Source organism: Nannobrachium achirus, assembly GCF_963921795.1.
Source record: "Nannobrachium achirus genome assembly, chromosome: 18".
Taxonomy (NCBI): Eukaryota; Metazoa; Chordata; class Actinopteri; order Myctophiformes; family Myctophidae; genus Nannobrachium; species Nannobrachium achirus.
Genome location: NC_137825.1, coordinates 16,810,406 through 16,823,349, shown reverse-complemented (window position 1 = coordinate 16,823,349; position 12,944 = coordinate 16,810,406). Strand labels below are relative to the sequence as shown.

General features: G+C 45.0%; 1 protein-coding gene across 1 annotated transcript; it reads left to right on the top strand.

Annotated features, from left to right (window-relative positions):
• Nucleotides 1–3,030: 3,030 nt before the first annotated feature.
• LOC308302921 (clathrin heavy chain 1-like) lies at nucleotides 3,031–8,073 on the top strand (the record flags this gene model as incomplete). Its single annotated transcript, XM_080747239.1, has 1 exon — nucleotides 3,031–8,073. One exon carries the CDS (start codon nucleotides 3,031–3,033, stop codon nucleotides 8,071–8,073), a length of 5,043 nt encoding a protein of 1,680 aa, XP_080603365.1.
• Between the last annotated feature and the right edge of the window lie 4,871 nt (nucleotides 8,074–12,944).

Below are 12,944 nucleotides of genomic sequence, written 5' to 3'. Positions count from 1 at the left end.
ATGCGTTTGCAAAGCATTCTTGACCGAGTACACAACACCTGAACATTCAGCACTAATTCAGCAGTCGTGGAGCCACATCCTTTACAACTGCTATTAGTGAACATTTTTGTGTTGTGTAACTATGCATATTTTTATTTGACAATTATCTTTGCTGATATGTTGTAGAAAATAAATAAAAAGATAGATAAACTTTACTATCAAACAGTGACCCTTACAGGGACTCGTCTCTCTTTTTTTTTTTGCTACAAATTTCGTTCAAACTTCAACTTGTTCAGCTTTATTTTTTGGAATTGTTATTCTTTTTGAGATTAGAAGAAAAAAAAGGTTTCCCAGTGAAGTCCTATGGCAAATGAATTCTGTATTACCATTTATATTCCTTCTTGGGATTGAGCTGAATCGAAGGTCCGTCTGAGGAGGGATGTGTACATTTCCTATGAGCCCATTGTTCTAGAGCACGTTGTCTTCTTTTTTAATTTATACTCAGACTACCATTAGGGCTGCAATAACTTTAAATAGCCATAACTAGAAAAAAGGGGGGAAAAGAGCGTTAAGTGAGCGGTTCTCCTGATACACTATGGAATCCGTAGTAATATAAATGGTATTCTGCACCTGTGCATGTTGTCCCAGAATTCGGATATGCACATTTTGTAATGCCCATAATATACTTTGTGCGTGTTTTCAGCAAGCCCATGCAGTTTCTTCAGGAACTCCATTTCTAGTTTCATCAAGCGTCCCGCAAAGCTTGGCCAATGTGACCCTGGGTGCCCGGACAGACGCAGGACAAGCGGACAAAGCCAGATGTAGGAGCGGTTAGCTCCTTACTGGAGGAGCACCACTCAAAAGTCTCAAAACCTCAGAATTCCATCTCCCAGGGGTCTATCTGATACTGACAATAAGCCTCTCCCGACCTACTTAGGTCAAGGACCCCTGAGAGAGAGACGAACCCCAAATACATTTTGTTAAAATAATACTGTTGTATATTAAACTTTTTTTCCATGCAACTTGGTAAGAGGCTTTCAGAGCTACAGTATAGCTCTGGGGGGGATTCTTAGCCTGGAGTACCATTAAGTAGTCCAATCTACTTCGCATTGGACATGCTAGGCAAAAATGCTTGCAATTAGGTGTATGCTGGCAAAAGCGATCTGCTATATTCATGATTTTTTTACGTTTTTTATTTGTTATATATGCATTTTGTCCTGAAATTGAAAACTTAGGTATGTCGGTGTCTGTCTGTGTTTAAGCCCGTATAGCCCAATTAGGGACCAGTATTTCTGGCAACGTCATCATTAACAGCCAATGAGGGACCAGCATTCCTGGTGATGCCAGTGGTGATGTCACTGGCATCGCCAGTGGTGAGCGCACCTTATGGCGTGCTCTGCTGGTGCACAAAAAGGGCATATATGGCATACTTGTGCACAAGAAGCAAGTTGGCACCTCGACAGAGTGCAGTTCTAGTTTTTAATCTAATGAAATATAATTTCATGTTTTTTGTGCGGTGCTAACCGCTCCTACATCTGGCTTTGTCTGTATGTCCCGTCTGTTTAGAGGTCAGAATGATATATTGTCATGTCAAGCGAAGCATGACCAATCGTGTCTGATTGGACATTATGTCCATGATATCCAGCCTTACAACCTGGATAACATCAGTCATAAAGTTTACAAAACACAGGTTCACTTCTTATGTTGCCTTTAACAATCACACTAATAACTAGACTGCACTCTGTCGAGGTGCCAACTTGCGTCTTGTGCACTTGTGCACTCGTAGCCAAATATGGCAAGTGGTGTGATGAGTGCTGTCTGTATGAACCAATTAGCCAATTGGCGTACAGACAGGGTTCCAAGGCCCTGCTCCCTCATTGGCTAATGTTGTCAATGCTGCTCCCTCATTGGCTAATTGGTGCCACATAGAGACAGAACTCATAACCCTACTTGCGTGCTCTGCTGGTGCAAGTAATAACTGGCAGGCTTAGGGCTTTTCTTGTAATATTTGGGTTAGGGGGTTAGGCCTGTGATAGCCAGTCTATCTGTCGTAGCCAGACATCCATTCTCCGACATCTCCGAAAGCTACATAGAGTCTGGAACTACACCGAAGCAGGAGGCTGTCATCTGTTTGTCATTTCTGTTTCCGTTCAAAATATATTTAAAACTAGACCAGGTCAACCTGGTTGTGCCAGACCCCCTGTCTGTCATCATCATTTATGACATCATGCCTTTTGTAGGCATGTCATCATCATGTCATCATCATATATACCCTTTATATAGAAAACCCGGACAGACCGACATTTGCTTATGTAGGCCTACCCATTTCATGGGTCTGGCAAATATCTTTACAATTTCCATTTCTGCTAAGCAGCGAGATCTACAGTATATGCTTCGATGATTTGATTTATATTATGATGATACATTTGCACGACTTTAAAGACAAAAATGAAGTGTGGAGGAGGCTTCACTTGATCATTTTCAAAGCTTCCAGAATGTATGACAGTAGCTTTTGAAAATTGTGAGAGGCGACAGTTCGGCTTACGAGGCTAGGCCTGTGATACCAGCTTCAACCGCATTACAAACTAGACTGTACTCTGTTGAGGTGCCAACTTAGCTTGCGCCTTGTGCACTTGTGGCCATATATGGCCTAATTTTGCGCCAGCAAAGCGTGCAAGTACTGTGATCAGTGCTGTATCCGGCTGACCAAGGTAGTTAAAAACAATTTGAGTTAATTACCGGCTAAAGGTGAGTTCATCACTGATTGGTCTAGGGTTGTCTAGTTTGATATGATGTAAGAGACATTTACTTCCTGAAACATATATAAGCATGGCACATTGCTGATGTTGTGGTAGTTGTACTTAACATGCTATGCAAAATGATTAAATAAATATTTATACTAAATACTAGTACTACTAATAAAATAGAATACATCTAGAAGTTACTTAGGGTTTAGATAAACAGTTCTCTAGCTGGCTATCTAGATCTGAGTGAAGATTCCCTAGTCTATCAGCAATAGAAGGAGGAATAAGAGAAAGTAAAGAAATCGCCATGGCTCAGATCCTGCCTATCCGCTTCCAGGAGCACTTGCAACTCCAAAACCTGGGGATCAATCCTGCAAACATAGGCTTTAGCACCCTGACAATGGAGTCGGACAAGTTCATCTGTATCAGGGAGAAAGTGGGCGAGCAGGCCCAGGTGGTGATCATCGACATGGCCGACCCCAGCACACCCATCCGCAGGCCCATCTCCGCCGATAGCGCCATCATGAATCCCGCCAGAAAAGTCCTTGCACTTAAAGCCGGCAAAAACCTTCAAATATTCGACATTGAGAAGAAGCAGAGGATGAAGGCTCACACCATGACAGATGATGTGACCTTCTGGAAGTGGATCTCCATCAATACAGTTGCACTTGTAACCGACAACACCGTCTATCACTGGAACATGGAGGGCGACTCACAACCCGTCAAAGTCTTTGACATCCATTCCAGTTTGGCGGGCTGCCAGATCATCAACTACCGCACGGACACCAAGCAGAAGTGGCTCCTGCTTGTTGGCATCACAGCCCAACAGAATCGTGTGGTGGGAGCCATGCAGTTGTACTCTGTAGACAGGAAGGTGTTTCAGCACATTGAAGGCCATGCTGCCAGCTTCGCACAGTTTAAGATGGAGGGGAACACAGAAGAGTCGACCCTGTTCTGCTTTGCCGTTAGAGGGCAGGATGGAGGTAAACTACACATCATTGAAGTGGGCACCCCTCCAATTGGCAACCAACCTTTTCCAAAGAAAGCTGTGGATGTGTTCTTCCCACCAGAGGCTCAGAATGACTTCCCAGTAGCCATGCAAATAAGTTCCAAGCAGGGCATAGTTTTCCTAATCACCAAATATGGCTACATCCACCTGTATGACCTGGAGACAGGAACCTGCATCTACATGAACCGTATCAGCAGCGAGACTATTTTTGTAACTGCGCCACACGAAGCGACCGCCGGCATCATCGGTGTCAATAGGAAGGGACAGGTGCTGTCGGTGTGTGTGGAGGAGGAGAACATCATACCTTACATCACCAATGTGCTGCAGAACCCAGACCTGGCCCTGCGCATAGCCATGAACAACAATTTGACTGGTGCAGGGGAGCTCTTTGCAAGCAAGTTCAACAACCTTTTTGCCAGTGGCAACTATTCTGAAGCAGCCAAGGTCGCTGCCAGTGCTCCAAAGGGTATCCTGCGTACCCCAGACACAATTTGCCGCTTCCAGAGTGTTCCGGCCCAGCCAGGCCAGACCACTCCTTTGCTGCAGTACTTTGGCATGCTGTTGGACCAGGGTCAGCTCAACAGGTTTGAGTCCCTGGAGCTGTGCCGCCCTGTACTCCAGCAAGGACGTAAGCAGCTGCTGGAGAAGTGGCTGAAAGAAGAAAAGCTGGCATGCTCTGAGGAGCTGGGTGACCTTGTGAAGACAGTGGACACCACCTTGGCTCTCAGTGTATACCTGAGGGCCAACGTCCCCAACAAGGTCATCCAGTGCTTTGCTGAGACTTCCCAGTTCACCAAGATTGTCCTGTATGCTAAGAAGGTGGTCTACACTCCAGACTGGATCTTCCTGCTAAGGAAAGTGATGCAGCTCAATCCAGAGCAGGGCCTGCAGTTCGCCCAGATGTTGGTCCAAGATGAGGAGCCACTGGCTGACATCACACAGATTGTGGATGTGTTCATGGAGTGCAACTTGATACAGCAGTGTACCTCCTTCCTCCTGGATGCCCTGAAGAATGACAAACCCACAGAGGGCCTACTGCAGACTCGTCTGCTGGAGATTAACCTGATGCATGCCCCTCAGGTTGCTGACACCATCCTGGGGAAGAAGATGTTCACCAACTACAAGCGTGCCCACATTGCCCAGCTGTGTGAAAAAGCTGGTCTCCTGCAGAGGGCGCTTGAGAACTACACTGACCTGTATGAAATTAAACGTACCATAGTGCACACACACTTGCTCAATCCAGAGTGGCTGGTGAACTTCTTTAGCACCTTGTCAGTGGAAGACTCTCTGGAGTGTCTCAGGGCCATGCTGTTAGCAAACATCCGCCAGAACCTGCAAATCTGTGTCCAGGTAGCCTCCAAGTACCATGAGCAGCTTTCCACAAAATCTCTGACAGAGCTCTTTGAGTCCTTCAAGAGCTTTGAGGGTTTGTTCTACTTCCTGGGCTCCATTGTGAACTTCAGCCAGGACCCAGAAGTCCAATTCAAGTACATCCAGGCAGCCTGCAAGACGGGCCAGATCAAAGAAGTGGAGCGGATCTGTAAGGAGAGCAACTTCTACGACCCTGAGCGCATCAAGAACTTCCTCAAGGAGGCCAGGCTCACCGACCAGCAGCCACTCATCATTGTTTGTGACCGCTTTGACTTTGTCCATGACTTAGTCCTCTACCTCCACCGCAACAACCTGCAGAAACACATTGAGCTCTATGTGCAGAAAGTGAATCCCAGCCGTCTACCTGTGGTGATTGGATGTCTGTTTGATGTGGACTGCTCTGAAGATGTGATCAAAAGTCTGATCCTGGGTGTCAGAGGACAGTTCTCCACTGATGAACTGGTGGCTGAGATGGAGAAGAGGAACAGACTTAATCTTCTCCTGCCCTGGTTGGAGAGTCGTATCCATGAAGGCTGCGAAGAGCCAGCTACCCACAATGCCGTGGCTAAGATCTACATTGACAGCAACAACAACCCAGAATGCTTCCTCTTGGAGAACCCCCATTATAACAGTTGTGTGGTGGGCAAATATTGTGAGAAAAGAGACCCTCACCTGGCCTACGTGGCCTACAAGAGAGGACAGTGTGACCAGGAACTCATCAATGTGTGCAATGAGAACTCCCTCTTCAAGAGTCTGTCCCGCTATCTTGTGCACCGCAAGGACCCTGAGCTGTGGGCTAGTGTGCTGGTCGAGACCAACCTCTTCAGAAGACCACTAATCGATCAGGTGGCCCAGACAGCTCTGTCTGAGACCCAGGACCCAGAGGAGGTATCAGTCACAGTCAGGGCTTTCATGACTGCAGACCTGCCCAACGAGCTCATCGGGCTGCTGGAGAAGATTTTGTTGCACAACTCTGTCTTCAATGAACATAGAAACCTTCAGAACCTGCTGATCCTGACGGCATTTAAAGCCAAACGTACGCACGTGATGCAGTACATCAACAAGCTGGACAACTATGATGCCCCAGACATTGCCAATATCGCCATCAACAACCAACTCTTTGAAGAGGCCTTTGCCATCTTCAAGAAGTTCAATGTCAACACATCTGCTATGCAAGTGTTGATCGATCATATTGGCAACCTGGATCGGGCATATGAATTTGCGGAACGCTGCAATGAGCCAGCCGTATGGAGCCTGCTGGCTAAGGCTCAGCTGCAGAAGGGCGACACAGCTGCAGTCAAGGAAGCCATTGACTCCTTCTTCAAAGGTAACGACCCCTCTTCATACATGGAGGTGGTAGAGGCTGCAGATCAGAACGGTAACTGGGAGGACTTGGTCAAGTTCCTACAGATGGCCCGTAAGAAGGCCACAGACTCCTATGTGGACACAGAGCTGATCTTTGCCCTGGCCAAGACCAACCGTCTGGCTGAACTGGAAGAATTCATCATTGGACCCAACAATGGCCACATCCAGCAGGTCGGTGACCGGTGCTATGATGTGAAAATGTATGAGGCAGCGAAATTGCTGTACAACAACGCTTCCAACTTTGGGCAGCTAGCCTTGACTCTAGTGCACTTGGGTGAGTACCAGGCGGCCGTGGATGCGGCCCGCAAGGCCAACAGTACCCGCACCTGGAAGGAGGTGTGCTTTTCCTGTGTACATGGAAAGGAGTTCAGACTAGCACATATGTGTGGACTCAATGTTGTGGTTCATGCAGACGAGCTGGATGACCTCATCAAATACTACCAGGGCTGTGGCTATTTCAAGGAGCTGATCACCATGTTGGAGGCAGCACTTGGGCTTGAGCGTGCTCACATGGGCATGTTCACAGAGCTGGCCATCCTCTACTCAAAGTTCAAGCCCCAGAAGATGCGGGAGCACTTGGAGTTATTCTGGTCCCGCATCAACATTCCCAAAGTGCTGCGGGCAGCTGAGCAGGCCCACCTGTGGGCTGAGCTGGTCTTCCTGTATGACAAGTATGAGGAGTTTGACAATGCCATCATCACCATGATTAACAATGCAACAGATGCGTGGAGGGAGGGACAGTTTAAGGACATAATCACCAAGGTGGCCAACGTGGAGCTGTACTATAAAGCAATCCAATTCTATTTGGAGCTAAAGCCTTTGTTACTGAATGACTTGCTCATAGTGCTGTCCCCCAGTCTGGACCACTCCCGTGTTATCAACTTCTTCACCAAGATGAAACAGATGCCTCTGGTCAAGCCCTACTTGTGGTCATTACAGAATCAGAACAACAAATCCATCAATGAAGCACTTAACAACTTGTTCATCGCAGAGGAGGACTATCAGGCACTGAGGACATCAATAGATACCTACGACAACATTGACAACATTTTGCTGGCCCAATGCTTGGAGAAGCACGAGCTGATTGAGTTCAGGAGAATTGCCGCCTATCTCTTCAAGAGCAGCAACCGCTGGAAGCAAAGTGTGGAGCTCTGCAAGAAGGACAAACTCTACAAGGATGCCATTTTGTACACATCAGAATCAAAGGACGCAGATTTGGCGGAGGAGCTGCTGACCTGGTTCGTACAGGAGGACAAGAAGGAGTGTTTCGCTGCATGCCTCTTCACCTGCTACGACCTGATGCGGCCTGACGTGGTGCTGGAGATGGCGTGGAGGCACAGCATCACAGACTTTTGTATGCCGTATTTCATCCAGGTCATGAGGGAGTACCTCGGCAAGGTTGACAAGTTAGAAACCTCAGAGGCCCTAAGGAAAGAGGAGGAACAGGCAACAAAGACACAGCCTATGGTCTATGGCACACCCCAGCTGATGCTGGCAGCAGGCCCAAGTGTGCCTACGGCCCCAAAGAAGCCCCTCAGCTTTGGCTATGCTTTCCAGGCATGTGCCCAGCTCTCCACCAAGCCAGGTTTCGGTTTTGGCATATAATGTCTGATTTATACTTGGTTGCGAGCTGTGCTGCACACCAACGATAGCAGACCTCTGCCAATCAGTACAAATCACCATTGAAGGCCACATTATGCTAGCCTGGCGTTGCTCATATTAAGGGTGGGGATGAGTTGGGCTGGAACCCAGGCTAACATCATGCAGGCTGGAGCCGTCCATCTATCTCAGTCTTTCACATTCCATCAATATATTCTACCGTATGCACCACAGGGAAAAGGAGTGTATTCAGTCAGAGAATATTTTCCCGGCAAAGTGAACCTGTGTTTTGTAAACTTTCTGAGTGATGTTATCCAGGTTGTAAGGCTGAAATGCACAGACCTTGCACAGATTTTGTGTAATGTCCAATGTAATGTCCACGATTGGTCATGCTTCGCTTGACATCACAATATATATAATTATTAGTTTTTAACCTTTTTCTGATCTCTGATTGACAGGAGTGATAGGGTTGGGTTAGCACAACAGAAAAGTGAAGCTTCTGGTCATGCTTCATTCACTTGGCATCTCTATATATATTATAAATGGTAAGACGCAATTCAGCAAGCAGATTCCTCGTGATTCATGTCACCGCAACCACACTTGCAATTACTAGTTTCTAGTTTTATTTATTATAACCCTTTCTGAGCGGCACCTACGTCTTGCTTTGTGTGTATGAGCACGGATCTCACTGTATGGAGATAACTATATTCAATTTTCGTCCATGCCTTATCCCATATCCCTTACCCTTTTTTTACTATTTTGTAAAACATTTTAAAATACGTTAAATAACCGATCTACATTGATACGTTGTGAGCTTGTAGATCAGCTATTTGAACAATTTAAAAATGTTTAAAAAAAAAATCTTATAGGGGAATTCCAAGATATGGGATTAATATTGATCAGGGATCTCCATGGGCATAAAAGGGACGAGGACAGAATGGTTAGCACCGCTCAAACAGGGACAAGGACTGATAGATACAGAGATATCCATACAGATGTGTCGTTTCAAGTCTTTATGCTTTACTGCCCTTTTCCTGGAAGTTTCCTGCAAAAGCATTTTTTCCACAGGTTTCTTTCCCTGTGTTTTGCCTTTGTAATTTTTATGGAGAATCGAGTGCATTTTTGCAGAAACGCGCAAATGGCAAGAAACCACTCCATCCCCTTGAAAAGCAGACTCCACCTTCATAGGTAGATTTAAACTTCAAAGTCAGAGAAGTTCATACAAATTTTGAAAATAACTGATCTACAACCACAATGTTCTGCCAATCCACTAGAAATCTACTGTCTTGCGTGGCAGGACATGTAATGTTCTGAAATGGCACATCTGTATATGGGCATGAAAGGGACAAATGCTAAGACAGAATACATTTCCCAGAGGATTCCTTGTGGATTCCTCGCGTCAGGGCAACCACACTTGCAATTTCACAGAATTAAATTTTTCTAGTTCTTATGAAACTGTCTTGAAGGACTTGAAGAAATTGAATCACAAGTTTTACGGTGTGGCTCTAAAAAGGCTATCCATCCATCCCTAAGACAGTCTGTTGTGTCTGTCTGAGCTCATAAACTGCCAGGCTGATCAGCACCATAGCTCTTGTGCATACTGCCACAACTGTCTGGATATAAATGATCACTAAACCCTGAAGTCACAGCACATGCCTGATTGCCTGAGTAGGTATAAGATTCTGCATCACCCGTAGAGATGTGTGTCTTTGATTTGATTTGGTTACAATTCAACTGCTAACAATTTGATTCTGCAATGCTTCACAATTTTTACTTGCACCAGCAGAGCGCGCAAGTGGGGTGATGAGCTCTGTGGGTATGTATGTGTGTATGTGGCTGACAGTACAAAGGCTGGCCCTTTAGCCAATGAGTGAGCAGCGTTCTCGGTGACATCACCACCAACTGTCACATACCCACTTACCCATGCCTTTTCGATTATCTTTTGTTCACATACCCACAGACAGCTGAGCCACAGCCACATGCGTGCGGTGCGCCTGTCACGTTTATAACCCTTCAGGCGCCCGACCATGATTTTGCACCATGCAAAATGCATTCTGGGATATTTGCCTGTCCAACACTGCTGCCGTGAATAAAGTCTATTGTGGAAAACCACTAAAAGAAAATCTAAAAATGTCTTTAGCGAAATTGAGGACAATAATTTTATTCCGCCACTTTCTTTTTGGCATCCTACTAGTTCCACATTTTTTTAGCTAGAAATTTCGTTCAAACTTTACAGTATTAGTGCTTGTTCTTTTCTCTTAACAAATTGTTATACTTTTTGAGATTTTTGATGAAACAGATTCCCAATGAATTCCTCTGGGAAATGAATTCTGTCTCTGTGCGCGTCCGTCAGTGGGGGTCCGTCTTGCTTAGGGCCACCTGAGTCCTAGAACCGGATGAGAATCATTGTGCCATAAAACCACATGGAAGAAGCTAGTGACACTGCGATTCTTTACCTTGTAGAATTTAGATGGAGTGAAAATGTGGTCTAGAACCGCAAACCGTGAGCTTACAAACCACTGACATATGTCATTAACCATTGTCAGTATAATAGTCAGCAGTCAGCACCATAGTCACCATCATACTCAGCCGGTATCATGGAAGATCTGATGACAGGCCTTGATCACATGACTAACCATGTGTGCTGATTTGCATGAAAAATCATTTTTTATATTGTCGCATTATTTCAGTGCTTCCTGTTTTCAGTGGTTACTTAGGTTTTACTTTGTTCTTGTGTTCCTTTTATTTTGTAGTCATTATTGTTCCTATTTTTCCCCTGTCTACCCTTGTTACTGTTTCCTGTCTTGTCTCACCTCCCCGTGTTTGCTAATTTCTCCACCTGTGTCCTGTGATCCTGTGTTTGGTGGAATCAACCTTTGTGTATTTGTCCTGCGCTGCCTCTTGACTATCTCTTGAGTCACACCCTGATCAAAAGGAGTTTAGTATGTAGTCAGCTCCTGCATTGACATGGGAATATTCTATGAAAAACATCATACTCTGATTCTTGTGCAGTACAGCTATCAGTTGTTTTATTTAAATGATTATTGGTGTTTGTTCCAATAAATACATGGACATGTAGTCCAGGCGCTCCAATAAATACAGAAAATGGAAGTGGTCGTTTTCAATATATGTAATTATTAAAACAGCTTAAAGCAATGCAGTTTAGAGGTTTTCTTGAATAAAATTAATTTAGCTAATCAATGAAGCTGGGGTTATAATGCCACAATGAGAACTAGTTGCAAACAGTCATATTTTCTTATTCAACAGTCAAAAGTGAAAACTGCAAATGCACTTAATTTAACAAAAACGTTGAAACTGCTATAGTTTTGATCACCTAATGAACCGGAGATAAAGCAGGGACCCCCCTCTATACATATTGTATAAATGTGTGCTGCAGATTTTCATGATAGATTCATAGACTTGTTTGACAGCTCTGTCATCATCAGTCTATGTTGGATTCGCGTTAATGTGTTTTTTCAGACATTTAACCACTTAAATCGTCGATATACTTAGTAAACTTGTTGAGAGCTTGTAGATCTGCTATTCCTCAGATTAGGGATGCAAGTTGTTAATTTAAAATAATTATCCTAGTACTGTATCACAAAAAGATTTGGTGGCCCCCCTGTAGTAACTCTGAGGACCCCTTTAGGGGTCCCGGACCCCCTGTTGAAGACCCCTGCACTACAGTAGTGTGGTGGTATTTACCTCCTATAGAAACACACTGCAGTAGTGTGGTAATAGGTCTGCTTTTGTAATTGATGTTATGATTTTTCTGCTTTTGAAATTGATTTTATCCTAGGTAAAGTGCTATATGTTCTATTCGTCTGTCTTTCAATGTTATGAGATTCTTAAAGTGGTTCCTGTGTAAATAAGCCGTAAGGCTTTCTAGGATCTCCTTTTAGTTGACCTTGTACCAGTGATTTGTGCTGTCATGAAACTGTACTTTTCTCTATTGCAAACTGCTAATAAACTCTTCAATCAAAAAAAAAGAAAATTAAAAGAAATTAAAAACACCACCAATTTCACCACCAGCTAATTCTAATAAAAATATATCAACCCTTAATGTTGTGTCTCAGATGTGAAGAAGACCCGGTTCTGAGCCAGTGAGTCATCATGAACATGGTGGGCTCTAAGACCAAGAAGCAGGTGGTCCTTCCCAGCCGCCCGGACCCGTCCACCGTGGCCCAGGTTCTGGAGGACATCGAGAGAGCGTCGACCTCCGACCCCGTGTTCACCTTGCTGGATGATACCACCCAGGGTAAGAAGACCACCCTCTAATCCCCTAACCCAGTGGTTCTCAACCCTTTCAGGCCGTGACCCCCCAAATAATCATATTTTAACTGGGGACCCCCACACCCTGACGAGTTGAGGCATTACATTTAGTTTAACACGCTTCTATTGTGAAAATAGCAGTTCTACATGCACACAACGCCTCGCAACGTGAGGTGTTGTGAGCATGTAGATCAGCTATTTTCAACTATTTTCACAATTTCTGACTCTAATATTTGACAATTTGGCCAAAGTCATTTTAGAGGTATAAAACAAGTCCTTAAACCTAATGTTGCACATTAAGTTCATCATCTGGGGACCCCCCCCCCCCAAATAATTTGGGGACCCCCCTAAGGGGCCCACAGGTTGAGAACCTCTGCCCTAAACCACCGATACTAGATGACAAACTGGATGACACCCACCAGGGTAATCCTACATTTGGGTCAGGTCTCCTTTACCACAATAGGCCGTATGCAGATAATACTCTTCCTTTGGAAATGGACCGGTCCGGCAGCCCAGAGCTAAACCTGGAAGGGTATCTGCATAAAGCCTATTCCAGCTTTCTGATGAAGCAGGCGATTTAGTTCTGTGTTTCCCAAACTGTGCGT